The sequence below is a fragment of the Agelaius tricolor genome, unplaced genomic scaffold (genome assembly GCF_023055355.1).
Source record: "Agelaius tricolor isolate 1412-34295 unplaced genomic scaffold, bAgeTri1.0.p SCAF_6, whole genome shotgun sequence".
In the NCBI taxonomy this organism is placed as follows: Eukaryota; Metazoa; Chordata; class Aves; order Passeriformes; family Icteridae; genus Agelaius; species Agelaius tricolor.
The window spans coordinates 44,526,283-44,544,150 of NW_027269266.1; the positions used below are offsets into that span (position 1 = coordinate 44,526,283).

General features: G+C 33.7%; 1 protein-coding gene across 1 annotated transcript in view; it reads left to right on the forward strand.

The window, feature by feature from the left end:
* Positions 1-17,868, forward strand: part of BBS9 (Bardet-Biedl syndrome 9) — a 282,925-nt gene that overhangs the window by 58,543 nt on the left and 206,514 nt on the right. The window contains exons 13-19 of the mRNA XM_071429624.1: positions 1,332-1,434; positions 2,388-2,492; positions 4,479-4,493; positions 7,974-8,114; positions 10,274-10,369; positions 14,577-14,749; positions 16,584-16,736. Of these exons, the coding sequence (XP_071285725.1) occupies positions 1,332-1,434; positions 2,388-2,492; positions 4,479-4,493; positions 7,974-8,114; positions 10,274-10,369; positions 14,577-14,749; positions 16,584-16,736 (786 nt within the window). The remainder of the gene's footprint in view (positions 1-1,331; positions 1,435-2,387; positions 2,493-4,478; positions 4,494-7,973; positions 8,115-10,273; positions 10,370-14,576; positions 14,750-16,583; positions 16,737-17,868) is intronic.

Below are 17,868 nucleotides of genomic sequence, written 5' to 3' on the forward strand. Positions count from 1 at the left end.
GGTTTTTCCTCAGTGTTGCCTAAAAAGGATCATGATTTTTATTTTTGACTTTAGGATGATCTTCTAAGAATATTAATGGATTTTAATTTTTTAGGACCTTGCAAGTTCTCTTTTTAGAGAGTCTAGAGTGAAAAATTCAGAGGGTAACTGAACTATTTGAACCAGATCCCCTCAGACTAGTGTGGTTTACTTGTACTTGGTCCAACATCTTTCTCTGCATTTTTCAGTGCTAAAAATGATACAGGATAAAACCACTATTCTGATAAAATCAGTGATAAGTCTGCTCAAAGGAGTTCAAATGAATGATGTATTTATGTATTTCATAGGCTTTTTTTAATGAGAAGACATAGTTAATTCCTCATTCTCTTTTCTTGTTTATGCATCTTTTACCTTTTAGTGAAACAAAAATACTAAATGTAGGAGTTACCATGAATTCAATTTTTTCTAGAATTTTTTTTTCTGTGATAACTGATGTATTTTTAAACCTAAATCAACGTTGATGGTAATTAAAGTAGTTTCCTAACACTTGAGTAATTTTGTAAGTAATAATATTCTAAATTCATTTAACCTGGCTGTAGTGACCTCCTTGGTAGACCAGCAATGCAAAATAGGTAATATTAGAAATATTGTCTCTGTCTATGCAGACCACATTCAGATCTCAGTCAATACTATACTTTCATTTAAGATATGAGTTAGGGACACTATTTTGATATCCATTGGTTTTGCAGTGGAATAGCTGTGCACAATAGAAGCAATGAGGGCCACTCTATGTTTAGCTGAGCTTTCATTATCTGGAGTTGTTGTGCTGAGTATCCTGTATATGGATTTTCTTATTTTGTTTGCAGTAAAAAAACCCCAAAACTTGAAGTTATTCAGAAGACTATGCATTACTGTATGCAGTTAAAGGAAGTAATTTCTTTGTTTATCTTTGATTTTATTCTTCTTGGGTTTTTTTCACTATAATCACCTAACAAATGCAAAGTTTTATATTTGTTTGCATTAGAAGGAATGCTCTTGACGCGTGCAGGGTATTAAGCCCTCAAATAATACTTTAGCTTTAGTTTGTCTTGGTTTAAAATTACAAAAAACATGAGAAATCCCCTCAGGTTTTTGTCTTGAAAGTTACTGTGTATAATTATTGGCTGTGAGTAAATAAGAATTGTAAAATGAAAATACTTGTTTTGAAGTTGAAATTTTAAGTCCTTAAGTGTTGTTGCTGAATTGGTCTTTGCAGATTTTCGTATCTTTCTGTTGGTTATGGATTTTTTTTTCTTGCTGTACAGATTAATTAGTTACTTCCTTTAAATACTTCTGTATGCTCCTTGATCTAGATAACAATCCAGAGCAGAGTGAAAGCACAGAAGCCATGCCTGGCCGTGTGTGTGCAAGCTCCATTAGCAGTGACCTGTGACCAGTTTGTCTTCGATGATTTAGGTAAATTATGGCAGTACCATCACAGCTGTTGTATTATTCTGTTACTTTTTCTGAGGTTTGAAAAGGTGTAGCCCAGCCTCCAGTGAATGCGTTGTTGCAGATATACAGTGATTAAAGCAATTACAAGTTTGCCTTGCCTGCACTCCACAGCTTTTTGACACTGCTTGGTGGAGGAAGATGAAGTAGGAAAGAGTGGAGTTGTGGCCTTGGTTATGATATGATGTGTGACAGGTGAAGAGAGACAGGGTGGCAGCTTCATGATAGAGGCAAAAAAACCCCGATTATTCTGTAGTACTTCTGTAGTCTTGGGTTATTTTGTTTGGCTGACATTTCTGTCTATGTAGAAATGCCAGTCTTGATCTTCCAGCAGGGACAGTAAGTTTGTGAACTGGGGAACAGTCTACCATCTGTTCCCAAAGTAGAATCAGCTTTTTGATCATCCTGATTTTCCCCACTCTTGTTGGTTAGACTGCAGGTGGGGTTACCTTTAAGACTATGTGGAGGAGCTGAAGTGTTCAGACAAGTGTTCCTGCTGCTTCAGTTGGAACTGCAGGCCATTTCTGCTCTGAAATGGGAAGTGATAGTCCCTATTGAAACAGGACTTTACTGACTGCTACTCTCATTTGAAGGGGCAATTCTTATATTTTCTCAACGAGTGACAGGAGCAAATGTCTTTGTAAAATACCAGAATTACCATGTAAATCTAATTTCTTTTATATTTGCCATGTTCAGTGTGCTGAATTGTTTTATAGGTTATGCTTCAAGATGCTTGAAGGCCCTATTTTGCCTTTTACAAATTAAGGATTAAAAGAAAAGGCTGTACCATGATTTGATAAAGGTGAACTAATAGAGAAGTGATCATAATTTAGTAAAATAATTCCCAAAGTGCTAGGAAATATGCTGCTTTCATTTGGATGCTCCTGTTAATTGATTTAATTTTGTATTGTTTTTAGAACCAGATTCATCTGAAACTGTGGTCCTGTCTGTCTTTTTAAAGGAGAATTGTTCTCCACCAGAACTAGAAGGGACTTGCATGGTTTCATATAATATACCAACAGGTGAGCCACTGGAGACTTGAAAGTGATGTGCCTTTTTTTTTTTTTTTTGAGGCCTTTTCCCCTATGTATTTCTTATAAATCTTATTTTGAAATTTACTAAGGGCAGTAATAATGAAGAAATAATGTTTATCTAGTCTTCAGTTTTAGTTAATATTTTATGTTGCATCAATTTGCATAATTTGTCTTAAAGAGGAAAAATCAGAAGCTTATTGCTTGGGAAACAGCTGTACCAGCTTTCTCACCCTGTCCTATCAATTTGTTTCTGTTCTGTTTCACCTCTTGGAGTGAGAAGTTGATTACATCTTTATGACTATTTACCCTCCTGGTCTGCCAACAAATGTGATGATAATGCCTCCTCACAGAGAATGAGATCTGAAAAAGCACTGGGAATGATTATTCCTCACTTCCTTTTTAACAGATGAACACACTCATTCCAAATAATAAACTAAGCCCAAGAAATAGAAACCAACTCGTTATTTTATGTGATGTTACAGTGTCCTAGTAATAGAATATGTAAATTTATTCTGCTATCCATAACTGAAAGTTTATTAGCTTAGTGTTCTACACACAGACTTGTGAATGTGTCAGGCTACTGAGAAGCTGTATTTAGGCAGGGCTTCCACGTTAAGTGCTGCATAAACCAGTTTAAGCTGTCAGTTCTTCGCTTCTTGCTGCTTGGCTTTGCTCCTGCTCTTCCTCCCCTGTTGGTCACACAGTCACCAGTTGTTTCTCAGCCAGATTTGCTGATTTGGTTCACTGTGCAAAGACAGAGCTGTGCCAGCACAAATGGAGTAGATTGGCATGAAAGAAGTGCATGTGTACTAAGGGCTTCTGTGGAGGGTGGTGGTCTTGAGTGCCTTATCCTATATCGACACTTTTATGTAAATATTTTCTTTGTATCACTTCACACTTGAAGCATTGTGTTTATGATGGTAGTCTTGGCTGTGCGGTGACTGAAATGTTTATTTCTAGAAAAATAATGAAATGGGTGTTTCTAAAGAAAAGGAAGCCCTCCCTTTTAATTGGGAACCTGTATGAGCAGCTTGTTCAACTTCAGTCCCTCTGTCCTCTGATTCTGACTGCATATTCCTTGTGAGATGCTGTGCATTCATAACTGTCCAAATTAGTGATGTGGCCTTAGACAGGTTTTTGGAATGACTGAATAGGTAGCACATTAGTTAGTGTCTTGGATCCTCTGATTTTGAAAGCTTGCTTTTTGTTTTGCTGGTCTTGTTTCTCTAATTTTGCTTCCTAAGACTGGAAAATAAATGTATTATTTCTTTCAGGTAATGCTAATAAAGCTTAAATTAGTTTAGATATTAAGTTGGATTTTGCAACCCTTTTGGTTAGGGAAGTAAGAAAAGCTTGCATCTTGAATGTGTTTGATGGTTTACATTCTATTAAAAAAAAGAACAAGCAGAAATGACAACTAACAGAATTATTAAAACTGAAGAATAAATTTTAAAAACTTATCTTTGGTTGGTTGAATTTCAAAGACTTCTAAGTAAAGGAACATAATTAGGGTTAGGGCTAGGATCTGCTAATTTTTTTATTTTTATTTAAATAATTAATTTGAGATAATTCTGTGAAATTACGTACAAATACTAGTGTTACTTGGCAGTCAAATCCCTAAGTGTAATACCCTAGTAAACAAACTTTAAGACTTTTGCGACTTCATTTTATCTGAACAGAGACTGTTTCCTCTAGTTTTTAAAGATATCCATATTTGTGGCCAAATCACTCTTCAGTCTATCTCTGTGGGATTCAGACAGCTGAAGCTTGATGAGTCAGTCACTTGGATGGAGTTGCACTATTGATGAATATGGTCTCATGTCTGTTTTTGGCTAGTATTACGTCTTTATGTATCGTCTACTTAATAAATGTGGCTTAAGTTTTTAAACCCCTGTTATATTTCCTTTTTTTAAAATTTGAGTAATATATCATGTTTTTTTTTCCCATTTTGTCCTGTTGCTGCTCATATGGCAGAGCTCAATCCTGAAGGTGAGTGAATACAAAAATTGCCAAGTTTTATGAGTGACAGTGTATGCTGAATTAAACAGATTTGGAAGGGAGCTGTTATTTTACCTATTATTTCTCTAAGTTCTTATTATTCTTGGTTTGATGCTGTGAAGCTGTGGATATAGAGAACAGAAGGTCATAAGGACATTTCTTGGTGAAGCATATTGTACTTTCTCATTTGTAACATGGGAATTTTGTGTAAGTATTAAGTTCTTTGTACATTGAGATTGGAAATTGGAAACAATTATACTTTCTTATATCTGTTTTTTTCCCAGGTTTAGCAGCTAGGCAGCTAAATTATATCTTTGGTGCAACTGAAACAGCAATTAGGCATTTATGCTATTTGGGCTGAGTAGCTCTGAGAATGATGTCACAACATGTCTTCATTCCAATTCCTATTGGAAACATTGCATTCAAGGCTGCAAGGCTGCTTTCTGTCTGAGACTACCAGCAGTACAAAACTTAGCTGTGATTGTGGTAGATACAATTCATGGATAAGGTACAATTAAGAGACAAAAAAAGACTGGAAAATTAACTTATGTATATGAAGACTAAAAAGAGAAGGGTGGTTTTTGCAGTGTAGCTGTAGATGTGTTGAAAAGATGTGCTGCTTGTAGAAGATATTTTATGAACTTTAAAATAAACAAATACACATTCTGTCTGTGTTTTGAGAAGGTAAAAAAGTTGATTGTCATAGATTTAGAGATCAACTGAAAGGGAGTTTCCAGTTTTGCAGTTTTTCTAAACAAAAGTTATAGATGAATATATGAGAGTCTTATTTTTCAATACTTATGCTCTTTTGAGCTTACTAAGTGCAGTAAAAAGAAGCAGGAAGGTAACTGTTACCATTCCCCTCCTTTTCTGGTTTCTGGATATTTCAATGGACCTTGAGGTGTTGTACAGGAAATAGATGCTCGAAACATCTCAATAAGATATTGCTCTTGACAAGAATAACTGTTACCCTGTGGCATGTTTCTGCTAGACAAAGTAATTAAAAAAATTAATGATCAATAAACTGTATAAAAACAACTGTATATAATTTGAAAGGATACTATTCTAAAAATGAAGGTTGGATTTTTGTTTTAAGAAATATCAAGACAAGATGAAAACCCTGTCCTGAGGAGAATATAGCAGAGCACGGTAGAATTATCTGTGACAAAATCTTTTTTGCGTTACTGTTGCGTTACATTGCACTATATAAAAAATCTTTTTTGCGTTACATTGCACTATATAAACTCTGGGTCAACAATACCAGAGCAAATATTAATTCTCTGAATATTTAGCATGCTAAATTGGGACATCTGAGTTTTAATACTTTTTATCATGCACATTAATTTATATTTCAAATATAACTAAATAAATGCATGAGGAATTTGAAAATGAAATAGTATCTACAGGGCATGCAACTGTTTTATTACTTAAGTACATAGTATGCCTTTAAATACTAGCACCTTATGAGATAACATTAAACATCATCTGTTTTTTTCAGATTAGAGGAGAATCTGAATTTTTATTTCCTTTTTTTTTTTCTTCATTATAGTGCTAAAATTGTGTATCATGCAAAGTACTACAACTCTAAATGAAGTGAGATGTGTTGCTAGACAGAACATCAACGGGTTGAGGAAATTGTGCTTCCCACATGTAGCTACTAGTTTGTTTCCTTAGTGCCATTTAAAATTCTGAAATACTCTGAAACATTTCCCAGCAAGTTTTAACTGTAGTGATAAATTTTGTTGCAGCTTTTTGGTTTGTTTTTCTTATATGTAACTGTTTTGGATTAATCAACTAGAAATCTCCCCAGTCTCCTCCAAAAGCTAGATAATACTTGATTTAGTTTTGATTTGACCTTTGTCTGAAATATTGAAAAGTTATGTTTATGATGAGGTAGACTGACAGCAGACCGTGTAGAAAAAAGCTGGTCTGAAAAAAGCAAGAAAAATGTCTTGTTTTAAATATAAATATATATCAAAATCTTTTTGCCTACTTTTGCTACTAATATTTCCTGTTCATAAATCTCCTTATCTAAGTTTAATACTAAGATGCTTGTGTTATGCTGTCATCAAGAAAAATTTTACTTTTCCCATCAGATGATGAAGATACAGTTGAATGAATCATTCTGACAGATCATGGGTTTATTTTCAACTATTCCTTTAGGAATTTTCTTTGGAACCTGGAGATACTCTAATTTTGAAGACCTGTCTTCAATTTGAATGAGTCTTCTGCTCAATTTTCTATGATTTTATATTTATAAGCTGCTGCAGAACAGTTACTTGTAGGCATTATCAGCCAGCCAAAACAGCTTGTGAATTGAAAAGCACAGGGAATAATCTGAGCCTTATGATAGCATTTTTTCCCTGAGATGAGTCTTAGAAGTAGTTTTTTCATTGGAAGAGATCTGAGAAGCAGCAAACAAACAAAATTACTAGCAAAACAGTTTTCTTGGATGGCTATTGAATGTTTGAGCTCAATTTTTATACTCTCTGTGTATACCTCTGTGTACCTATCAGTTTCATGACTTTGCTGACACCAGCTTACTTTATTGTCTCTAAAAATCTATTATGTTAAACAAGGTTTTCCTGTAGATGCTTCATCAAAAAATTGTCCTTAAAAATCCCACAATCTGTCTTCTCAACAGAGCAAATACTCCATATTTCACAGCAATGAGCACTTTTGCCTTTTGCATAGAGCATACCAGGCAATCTCTGACATGCCAGCAATTTAAAACAATATTTATATCTGAGAAAATTTTTGACACATTCAAATGTGTTTTCTAAATGTTAATGTTAAAACTTCCTCTTTTCTCCTGCACCATTCTGATGACATTGCCTGTGATAGTAGATCCCAACATTCAGGGCAGTAGCCAGTTGGTTCTACAGTTCTGTTTTATTATGATGCAATAAGTTGAAATACAGAATTTAATATAGATTTAGGATGTATCCATTGGATACATTCTTTTTCTAAGCCACAAACCTCTGACAGATAATATGAAGGTTGCATAGATGTTATTTAAGAGTGTATAAAAAAGAGTAAATATACTTATAAAAAGCATTTAGTTTGTGATATTCCTGATGAAAATGTTGATGCTTCAGTTCTGTATTTGAAGCATTGGGAGTAATTGCAGTGGTTTTTTTATGTTAAAGTGGTATGGTTAGTTTAGAGCATTAAATAAAACTAATCTTCATTGCATGTTAGTTAGTGTAAGTATCGTATGGAGTAGTTTTACTAATAACTCTTATTTTCCCATCTACCTAAAGATGTCCACTTGAGAAAGTAATTGGAAGTATTCAAATTTAAAGATATTTTAGGTGGAAAATTTTAGGAAGAATGAGAATTTTATATAGTTTTCGTTTTAAGACATTCCTTAATCACATTAAATAACTTGTTATACCTCCTTGAGGACAGCTGTATTAAGTATCCTGTATTCAGAATGTGGAAATGAAAAATCTGTGTTCTTTCATTTAGGAATACCAAGAGTTTCACAGTGTAGCTTCAGTCTGCCTTTGAAGTTAGTTTGCTTTCCAGCTCAACCTTCAAAAGCAGCAAACCACAAGCTTACTATTGATACCAACAAACCTCCCATCAGTTTTGTCACCATTTTTCCAGGTAGGTTTTGAAATATAAAAGGTGTTAGAAGCTCCCAACAGGAATTGTTTGTCCATGTGAAGTAATGAAGTAATTAAAAAATCTTATGTTAGTATATTAAAAAATATATTTTGGAAGAAATGATGGCATAATATTTCAACAATAATACACCTGGGGTAGTATACCCGTCTCTGGTAAAACTGCAGATTTCTTTACCTGGTATAGATTTAATTTTTATGTATGCAGACAGTAATTTTACATAAAATTACTTAAGCAGTATTGTAATGGGGAAATCATGGGCATTCATTTAAAAAATGGTGAGCAGGGCAAAGCAGGAGTGGTAAATGTTGTATGTAAGGGGTACATTTGCTTTGGAGGATGACTTGTGGAGTATTTGATGTATCAGTCTGAAGCTGATTATATTTAATAATTTCAGTTACCTTCTTCAACCAAAAAGAAGACTTGAACATATTATTATTTTCTGATGTGCGAAACCAAACTATGTTCTCTGTTCAACATTATATTAAAGTAGCATGAAGGAGAAGTTCATTTCCACTTAGGACTGGAGGAAGAAGAATGAAATTGAGTACTATGAAATGTAATGTTAAGAAGATAAGTTTTGCTGTAATTATGTGCTTGCAATTGGAAGAGAGAGGAGGTGGAAGTTACCACAGAGTACTCTGTGGTACAATATGTTCTAATCATAAGCAAAGAAATAAAAATTGAGGATGCATTACACAAAATGTTTCCATGCAGGAAACCAATATCATGTTACTGTGCACTGGCAAACTAAGTGCTAGTTGCTGATATTAAATAAAATATAATACATATAACTCAAAAGTGGAGAAAAATGTTATCTAGAGATTTCAAGAGAATTAAAGGAAAGTGACTCATTTAGCTTAATAATACACAGGCAAAAAAAAAGATAATGCAGTTGACTTCAGTAAATATTTTGTGGCTATATCATTGGTCTAAATGATCATATTAGCACAAGAAGAAATTAATAAACAGGGCTTATAACATGATTGTGAGTAAGTTCAGTCTGGCAGTGATTAAGTTTTAGAAATTCAGATGACTAAGGTTCTGGAACAATTTGCTAAGAGCTGTATGGGCCAACAACTTTATTATTGTATTTTTAAGGTTTAGCTGCATCTCTTTAAAAGCTTATATAATGTATTTGTCTGAGAACAGTGATGTAAGCTTTGTTGGTGTGCTTTGTTTTGTTTGTTTTTTTGTAGTATGATTCTCTTCATTTTAAGGGTAAATATAGCTTTACTCTCAACTGGATGTGCAGCATTTTTTTAAGGGTCTCTATTTTGAGGTTTTTAATAATGAGCTTCCATTATGGCTAAGCAATAATGCTTTCAGAATAGCACATTGTATTTTATTTTTAGCCTAGGGATTCATTGTTGAGAATACAAAGCAAAGCATAGGGCCAAGAAGGTATTAAAATGTTCTGATTTCAGTTCATTCCATTTACAGTGATTAAATAAAAAGAGTATGCTGTTTATTATGTTTATATTTATTATTTTGATGTAATTTGTGAACAAAATTTGAATTGGTAAATGCAATAAAAGTAGTATCTCTTCTCCCTTTTTTGCCTTATTTTCAGGAGAAGTAGTGGGAGTAGTGGTGACAAATAATAGTTTTAAAAACATAATATTCTAAAATTACACCTTTTTAACTGGTATAATCCACTATATGGAATGAAAAGAAAGATGTGCATGGATGGACTTTGCAGAGTAGCTGGTTTTAGCAAGATGAATGTTTGTTTTCCTCTCTGCTGAAACCTAAAAAGAGAGTGGGTTTAACCATTTTAATGATAATTTCTGCAAAAGTTTTGCATAAATATCTGAATTAAAGGTGACCTTGCATCTGGTGAAAGTGGTAGTCTTTGGGCTGTACAATAATTGCAGTTCTTTTAGAATGTACAGACTGAACCTCTGGGAAACAATTTTTGTTTTCAGGCTGGGTAAGGGAAACAGTGTGTGGCTCATATTCCACCTGTGAATGAAGGAAGGGTGTACTAAACTGCTGATATTTGTTACTTTTGAACTTAAGAAGGGAAACAATCACATTCAATTGCTTGTACAAAGATTGATATAGTCCTGGCAATGGATTGAGTTTTGCTGAATGCCAGTGTCAAATTACAGAAAACGGTATTTAACTTTCTTTTTCAGACTTTGTTGATCCGTCTGAGGGTGACCAAGCAAATGCTCTCGGATTTCAGTTTTTAACTGGTTCAAAAACCACTCTTCTTGCTTCAAAAACATCACGTAAGTTCTGTCAGTATTAGGGTAAAAGAAGCTTGATTATCAGTTTGAATATGTCCAAAATGAAAATGTGGATCATACAAAAAAGGATAATCAGTGTTTCTAAATTACCACAGGAGTTTCAAAGTGTTAATTGATGGTTTCTTACCTCCTTTCAAAAATAAAATTGTATCACAAAACAAAAAATCATACTCAAAATATAGTACACTACAGTGGTAGTTCTCTGAAGAAATTGGATTTTCTTAAAGTTTTTAGCAGTGTTTTTATTCATAAACTAAAACTGTCCTTATAATAATGGAAAAACCCCTCATCTTAAAGGAATTTCAACATCTGTGTTTGGAATTAGTCACCTACTGAAATTTTTGAAAGGGATTAAAAAAGCAAGTTTCTAACTTCCCTCTGACTTTGAGTCATCCTTGACTTAAATTAAGCATCAGACCCTACTTGCTTCTCTACATCTGAGTAAATGCCCATCTCTTCTCTTTAGGTGCCTGTATATCTTTGTAAGTAAGAGATTATGGATTCAAGATCCTTCTTATTATGTATAAAGAGTGTATGAACATGCATGTAGATAAGCTGTTACCTGGTCCAGTATCTCTTGTATAGGGCAGTTTGTGATTTAAGTAGTCCTGTTCCAGACACCTAAATTTGTGCTCTTTGAAAGAGATAGATTCTCTTAATTTTCAAGAGTTTGTGGTCTTGCTCTGTACAACTGCTCAACTTGCTAAACTCTTTCTTGGCATGTGCCTTGGAACCACATAAGTTCAATTGTGTTTAGCATTTTCCATGCCAGCAGAGCACAAAGTGTTCATTTAATACAGCAGACTACAAATTGAAAAGCTAGAAAAGCAACTGTGCACTGCAGAGGGTTCAGTTGGAACATTCTGTGAATGCTTTGTGGAAACTGCTTTGAGTGAAAAATCACAATTTGGTTTGTTGAAATTTTTTCAACACCGAGATAATATTCCTTACTGTTTTCAGAAATCCATATTTGTGATGGGCAATATAAATATTGATGGGGTCAGCTGTGACCTATGAAATAATATTTAATACCTTTTGTAATGTAATCATATGTGTTAAAAACAGAAACCATCTGGAGAGTAATTTTCATTTTACCAAGAATTGTTTTACATTTCTAAGGATCAAATCCATCTGTATTGTTTTTTGTATGCATTATTTACATGCTGTTTTATTGTTACTTTGTTTTTAATATTTCTTTGAATAGGAGATCTTAAACAGATTTAACTAAACTAGAAGTGCAATAATAGTTTTTAAAAATCAAAGAATTGAAAGGATTTGCAAATAACTTTTTCCTGGATTGCAGTTCAAATCTTTGATTTGGACTTTCTCTTGCATAGTTGTTAAATCTGATTGCTGTAAGGACAAATTTGTTTCTGTGTAATGAATATATTTTAGTTTCTACTGAAGGCCATAACTTTTAATCACATACACCCCTACCCCCAATCTTCAATCTTTTCCTCTCAGGTTTGTTTATTCACCAGCTAGGAATGACGCTTGCAGTCTTAGAATAAACTTTCCCACACTGCTTTACTTGTGAAGTTGGCTTTACAAAGGAGCTTCACAATGTCTGTTTCTCTTAGTGTGGCTACTCATTTACTGTGTATGGGAATCCTAACTTTAGAAAACAAATGAGTAGTATGATGTCACTTTCTATGTTAGCAGCCTGTTTCCAGCATCCACTTCATGCATTGAACTGAGTTGGTTAGAGAAGGTCTTAGGTGGGGAATGTGCTTATTTGAAATGTAACTAACTAAAACTTATTTAAAGGTAGATATTTGTAAGAACTCTGATAGTCAATCATAATTCAGAATATTTTTATAAACAGAGACTATGGATTATATAAAAGCATTTTTTGATAGAATATCCTGATACTGAAATGATTGTGCTTGACTGAACAGATCTTCTGTGAAACTAATGAATGTTGATGAAATTATGTATTATTTGATAGGTACTTACTCTGCTATGTAACACTGAGTTTATACTTTGTAAAAGCGCTTGTATAGCATTTTAACTGAGGAAATGTTCTTCAAAAAGAACCCTCTATGTGTAGATAAAATTTTACTAGAAGAAATGGTATTTCAGAAAAGTAAAAGAAGTTTTTAAGGTCAAATCTTATTTCTGGTTTTCCATGAAAGGAGTTTATAATGGACAATGGAAGAAGACCTCTTTTCCAATATTCCTTATCAAATGGACCTTAAGTTCTGAATGGGAAGAGCTGCATGTAGCAATTAAGGTTGCCAGGTTCAGTTGGGTTTCATTGCTGAAGCTGCAAACAGGAGCAACATCTGTTTTCCTGTTACTTTTTAATTCTATTAGCTAATCCCTTTTAACCAGTGTAGCAATTGAAGATATTACTTCAACTTGTCAAGACTGCTGCAAAGAAACTCAGCCTGAAGTAGGTATTGACAGAAAATATATAATAAAAGTAGCTTGCACCAGCTAGATTAAGACTTTAAGGCATTTTTTTTTGGGCTGAAAATTTTAAAATTGTGTTTTAATCAAAATTTAAGAGGGCTTGACTGCTAACTGTGGCTGGGGGGTTTTTCTTCTGATGTGGGTTTCCTAGCTGAGAAGTGAACTGAATCTTCTAAAGTTCCTACTGGTTGAACAGCTATTCCTAATGCAGGTTGTACTATTTGGACAGCCAATAGTTGTAGTGTGAAAAGACTCTGTCAGCTATTTAATTTATTGGTGCCCGTCAGTTTTCTGCTTTTCTGATAGAGAAATTTCTGAAAATCTGTTGTAATTTTCTGTAATGGAGCTTATTTTAACAAAAAGACTACTACAAATTGGTTAACCATCATAAAAGCATGGGATGAACAGAAGCACAGTTACTTATTTTTTCTCTTTCGCTGTATTTCTGTTTAAAGCATGTGTTTAGTTTAACTACAGATTCTCAGTTTTGTAACATTTCCAAATCTAATTTGTCCTTTTTGAGACTTGGAACATCACAGAAAAGCAAATGACTGCAATGTTCTCTACTCAGACCATGGTAAAATTAGATTGTGTTTGTATTGACCAACAAACAGTGTATGGAAACTAAATGTGCAATTTGGAGGAAATTAGTTTTGTCCTTTTTAAACCATTAATGTATTAGATATGTCAATTATAAATGGAATGACTGTTGATTTGGCCTGAAAACATCTGAGCTAATTTCCGTCAAGGAAAAATCACTTAAGGCAAAGTATGGTCATACATCCAAGTAAGTCCAGCCATTACATTGTGAGTGTTTAAAAAATGGATATTAGGTCGAATGCTATCTTTAGCAGATGGTGTTCTTTTCTTTAACAAGCATGTTTTTAAATAAAACTTGCTTCTTTCCTGTTACACTGTAAACAGAATTTGTCATTTGGTATTCAGTGAAATACATATCCCGGGAATGATGCCAGTGGTAATGTCAAACAATCTTGAATTAGTAATGTTGAGAAAATTTAAAATAAGTACATTCAAGTTTAAAAGAATTCTGGTTAATTTGATTTACTGTGGACCTTTTTAACAAGGGCAAAAAGAAAAGGAACGATTTTGTGTCAAGTTCTCATAGCTACATTTCTATCTATCCTTTTTTTTGTTAGTTATTGGCAGATGTTTAATGAAAAGATGTAAGGACCTAATGTTTGAAAATGCTTTTTCTGAAAAAATTAAAAGGCTGCTATGATTTTCCACATTGCTTTTCTCAACATTTTTTAGTTATTATCAGTTAATTCTGTTAATTAAACTAATAGTAATATTAGTTAATTCTGATTTCATAGAAGCTGGAGAGAGGATTATATGAACATGAACTAGAAATAAAATCTCATTCCACTAGCCTGGTACATTGAAATGCACTAAAATCTGATGAGTTAAATGAATTTGCTGGGACAGATAACACTAGCTATCAGGATTTGGTTTTTCACTTCAGTTTATATTAACACTCTTCATTTGTACACTGAGCCATTTTTACCAAGTCATAGTATGGGTTGGATAAGAATCAATTTCGCTAATATTAGTTGTATTTAAAGTGAAGCAGCACAGTCAATAGGATACAAGTATTTCTTTAACACTACTGAATGTACATGTCTTAAGGAAATCTCATGTAGACTTTGGATACAGTTAACAAATTCTATTTGAGTGTTAGCTAAACTGTTGTGTAGCAAATTTACGTGTCAGAAAACTGTGTTTATTATTCTTGTATTTGTTCTTGCACTCAAAGAACGATACAGAATTCAGAGTGATCAGTTGGAAGACCTTTGGCTGGTAACGAAAGAGCTCATACACCGACTACAAGAGCATTTCAAGAAGCAAAACTGCAAGGATTTTGCATGTACCTTTTCTGGTTCAATTCCCCTGCAAGAATATTTTGAACTAATTGATCGACATTTTGAGGTATGTTATATAAAATGTGAATTGCTAATGGTCCGCTAATTTAAAATTGGTTTTTAGTGCAATAATTAATCAGATTATAACTATAGTATCACAGGCACTTGGCTTTCAGAAAATACAGTTGTATCTAAGGGAAAGTCCCTTCAGATTTTTAAGAAACTGCCCTTGTAGAAGTATCATTGGAGGCTCAAGGAAGTTTGCTAGACCAGAAATAAAAGAAATGTAATTACTTTTTCCTGTTTGGCCATGCAGGTGACAATGAAGAATCTCCAGTACAGAATTCTCCAGTAGGAATAGCTAATCAATTAAAATTCATGCATTCTTTCCTCCATACCTTTCCAATAAAAAGAGATAATTGCTATTTGAAAATTTCTGTTAAACTCATATATTTGAGCAAAGCAACAACCTAGGTAGGTAGGAATGAGAAATACTATTGGATGTTTTTTCATGCTGCCAAATTTTCTGCGAGGTGGAGCTGTCACTACCCAGAAAGATGGAAGGTGTTGTTGGGATTTTCTGGGATATTTTGAGTAGTCAGCCTAGATCCTGGTCTATATTTCAAGCTCTTTCTATTTCTATTTTCTTTCAACTGATTTGAGAAGAAAAAAATGTTAATTTTTTAAAAAAAGTGACTGTTTTTGTAGAAATACCTTAAACCTAGGCTTCTTTAGAGTATATAGCAAGCTTAAATACATTGAAGTTCAAAATACAGGTGTGATTTCTGGGATGCTAATTAAGACTCTAAATATATTGTAGCTGGTTCTTTTAAAATTTCTGAATTTATACTGTAATTATCTGATCTAAAAAATGTCAAATGATCTATTAAAGGCATTCCTATGCTTCCATCCCTGTTAGTTTCAACATACTGTGGGGTTTTTTTGGCAAGCTTAGGAGAAAATTACCTGAGTTATCCCTTACCTGAGATGTCCCTTTTTTCCTACTACTTTTAGTAAAACTTCATAGTGTTTCTTTTTCCCTTAGCACCTCTGAACTGTTTATCATAATAATGTACTGGACAGATTGACATCTGCTTATTTTTAAATATAATCTGGTATGTAAATTTAAGAAACTTCCCTTTTCTCTTCGTTTTGGGGCACTTTTGCCAGCATTTGGAAAGCTGTGTGTCTTGATGCTTCTTCTGCTAGCTATAACGTCAGCTGTACAGAGGTATCACAGCTTTGTGAAAGACTCATCTTTGGTAATTTTTATTTTTGAGGTATGTACTGGAAAGTGTACATCAAGTGCCCAGATAATAAAAATTCTTATTTTATCTTTTAATCATTTTATCATTTAAAGGTTCTTTTGTGAGCACTTCAAGGAATTTTGTTGCTGTTAGCTAATCAGTGTTGATAAAAGGAAAGAGGATTTAAATTCAGAAAAAGACAATAATTTAATCAGTACAGAATTCAGTACTTCTGTTCATGCTGAGGGAATAACTGTTTACTTTCTACTGCAATGAATATCAAGTCCAGTACACTGTATATGTGTCGTAAATAGCACACCAAACCAAGAAGAAGCCTTTGTGTCTTGGTGGTGAAACTTCATTCTTGTTAATAGGCTTCTAGGTGAGATACTTATGCATTTTCACTGGTTATTGTGGCTGTTGACAATTAGTTTTGATTTCAGTGGCAAATGATAATTCTTGAAAGTGTTAAGCTTCACAAGGTGTATAAAGTATGAAACTGGCATAAATGGTATTCATATTTGAGTATTTGAGTATTTGAGTATTACGCTCTGTCTCAAAAATTTTCCTATCCTTCTTGCATTTCATTTGGAATGTGCATACATGAATGTATATGACCCTTAACCTGAATTCTTGAAAACCCTTAAATTGCAGCTACGTTTGAATGCTGAGAAGTATCAGGAGCTGTTGTCTGAAAGGGCTGTGCAGTTTCGAGCTATTGAGCGGCGACTGCTGACACGATTCAAGGACAAAACTCCAGCTCCTCTTCAACATCTGGACACCTTGCTAGAAGGAACATTCAGAGAGGTCAGTTTGATTATGAGCCTAACCTTTCTTTATCTTGTTGGTAAAACCTGGCTTAAAGCACATAAGCTATGCTTTCCTGGTTACATTTACCATCCAAGAGACCAGGAAGCAGTAATTTGTTTAACCTAATAGTCCCTGTAACTTTCCAGATGATTTGCAATAGTTTTATTTAATCTGTGACCACAAAATCTTTACTCCTGGGTCATACCAGCTTGACAGCACATCATTCTTTCCTAACTGATGTTGATAGTGTAAATATTTTATAGTTCATGTGAAAATATTTTATAGTTCATAGCTTGTGTAAATATTTTATAGTACACTGTAAACTGGTGGAATGGTTTGGCTGGGGTAACATTCACAACAAAATTGTCTGAGACTGACCATGTCCTTCCTATGGGGATTTATGTTCTAATCATTTCAGAATGTGATATCTGCAGAAGAGCAGTGTTTTTAAAAAATAAATCCTTCCCAAACCATCCCCATACTGAACAAAGAATAAACCAATTTTTCTTCTTGCCTCAGCTCTGTGTTGCTTTAGGATAACTTTTTCATGATGTGTCCCTTTTGTAAAAAAGTTATTTTACATGTGTTGTGCTTTTCGGTTGGAGGATCTGATTTTACTTTCTGGCATTCCTTGTTTGAGAAGCTGAGTCACAATTAGAGTCCTTACTGGAAAAAAGACTTACCTTTGCAGTGTTGTATATCACAACAACTAAAATCCAAAGGTGTTAAAGAAAAAGTATTTCCCCCTACTGTTCATCTAAGAAGACATTTTAAATTGGACAAAATTGCCTTTCCATGTATGCTTTTATGTAAGTCAGATTTGCTTTTATTCCAGTCTGTACTGAGTTCACAGTTATATTCCAGTCTTTACTTAGTTCACATGAGATGATTTAAGTTTGAAGGTGGGGATTTTCTAGTTGCTTTAATAAATACTAGGTATTGTGCTAGATGGGTTATTCTTTAATACTTTGAAATGGCATGACTAAATAAGCCTGAAAGATTAGCATAAGAGAATTTTTTGAGTCTGCTTTTGCTGTGTAGAACTTTTTGCCTTTAAACTTAAGGGCAACTGTGATGTGCTTGACAGTTTCCTTGTGTAGTTGATTTGAAAGCTGAATTCTGAGAATAT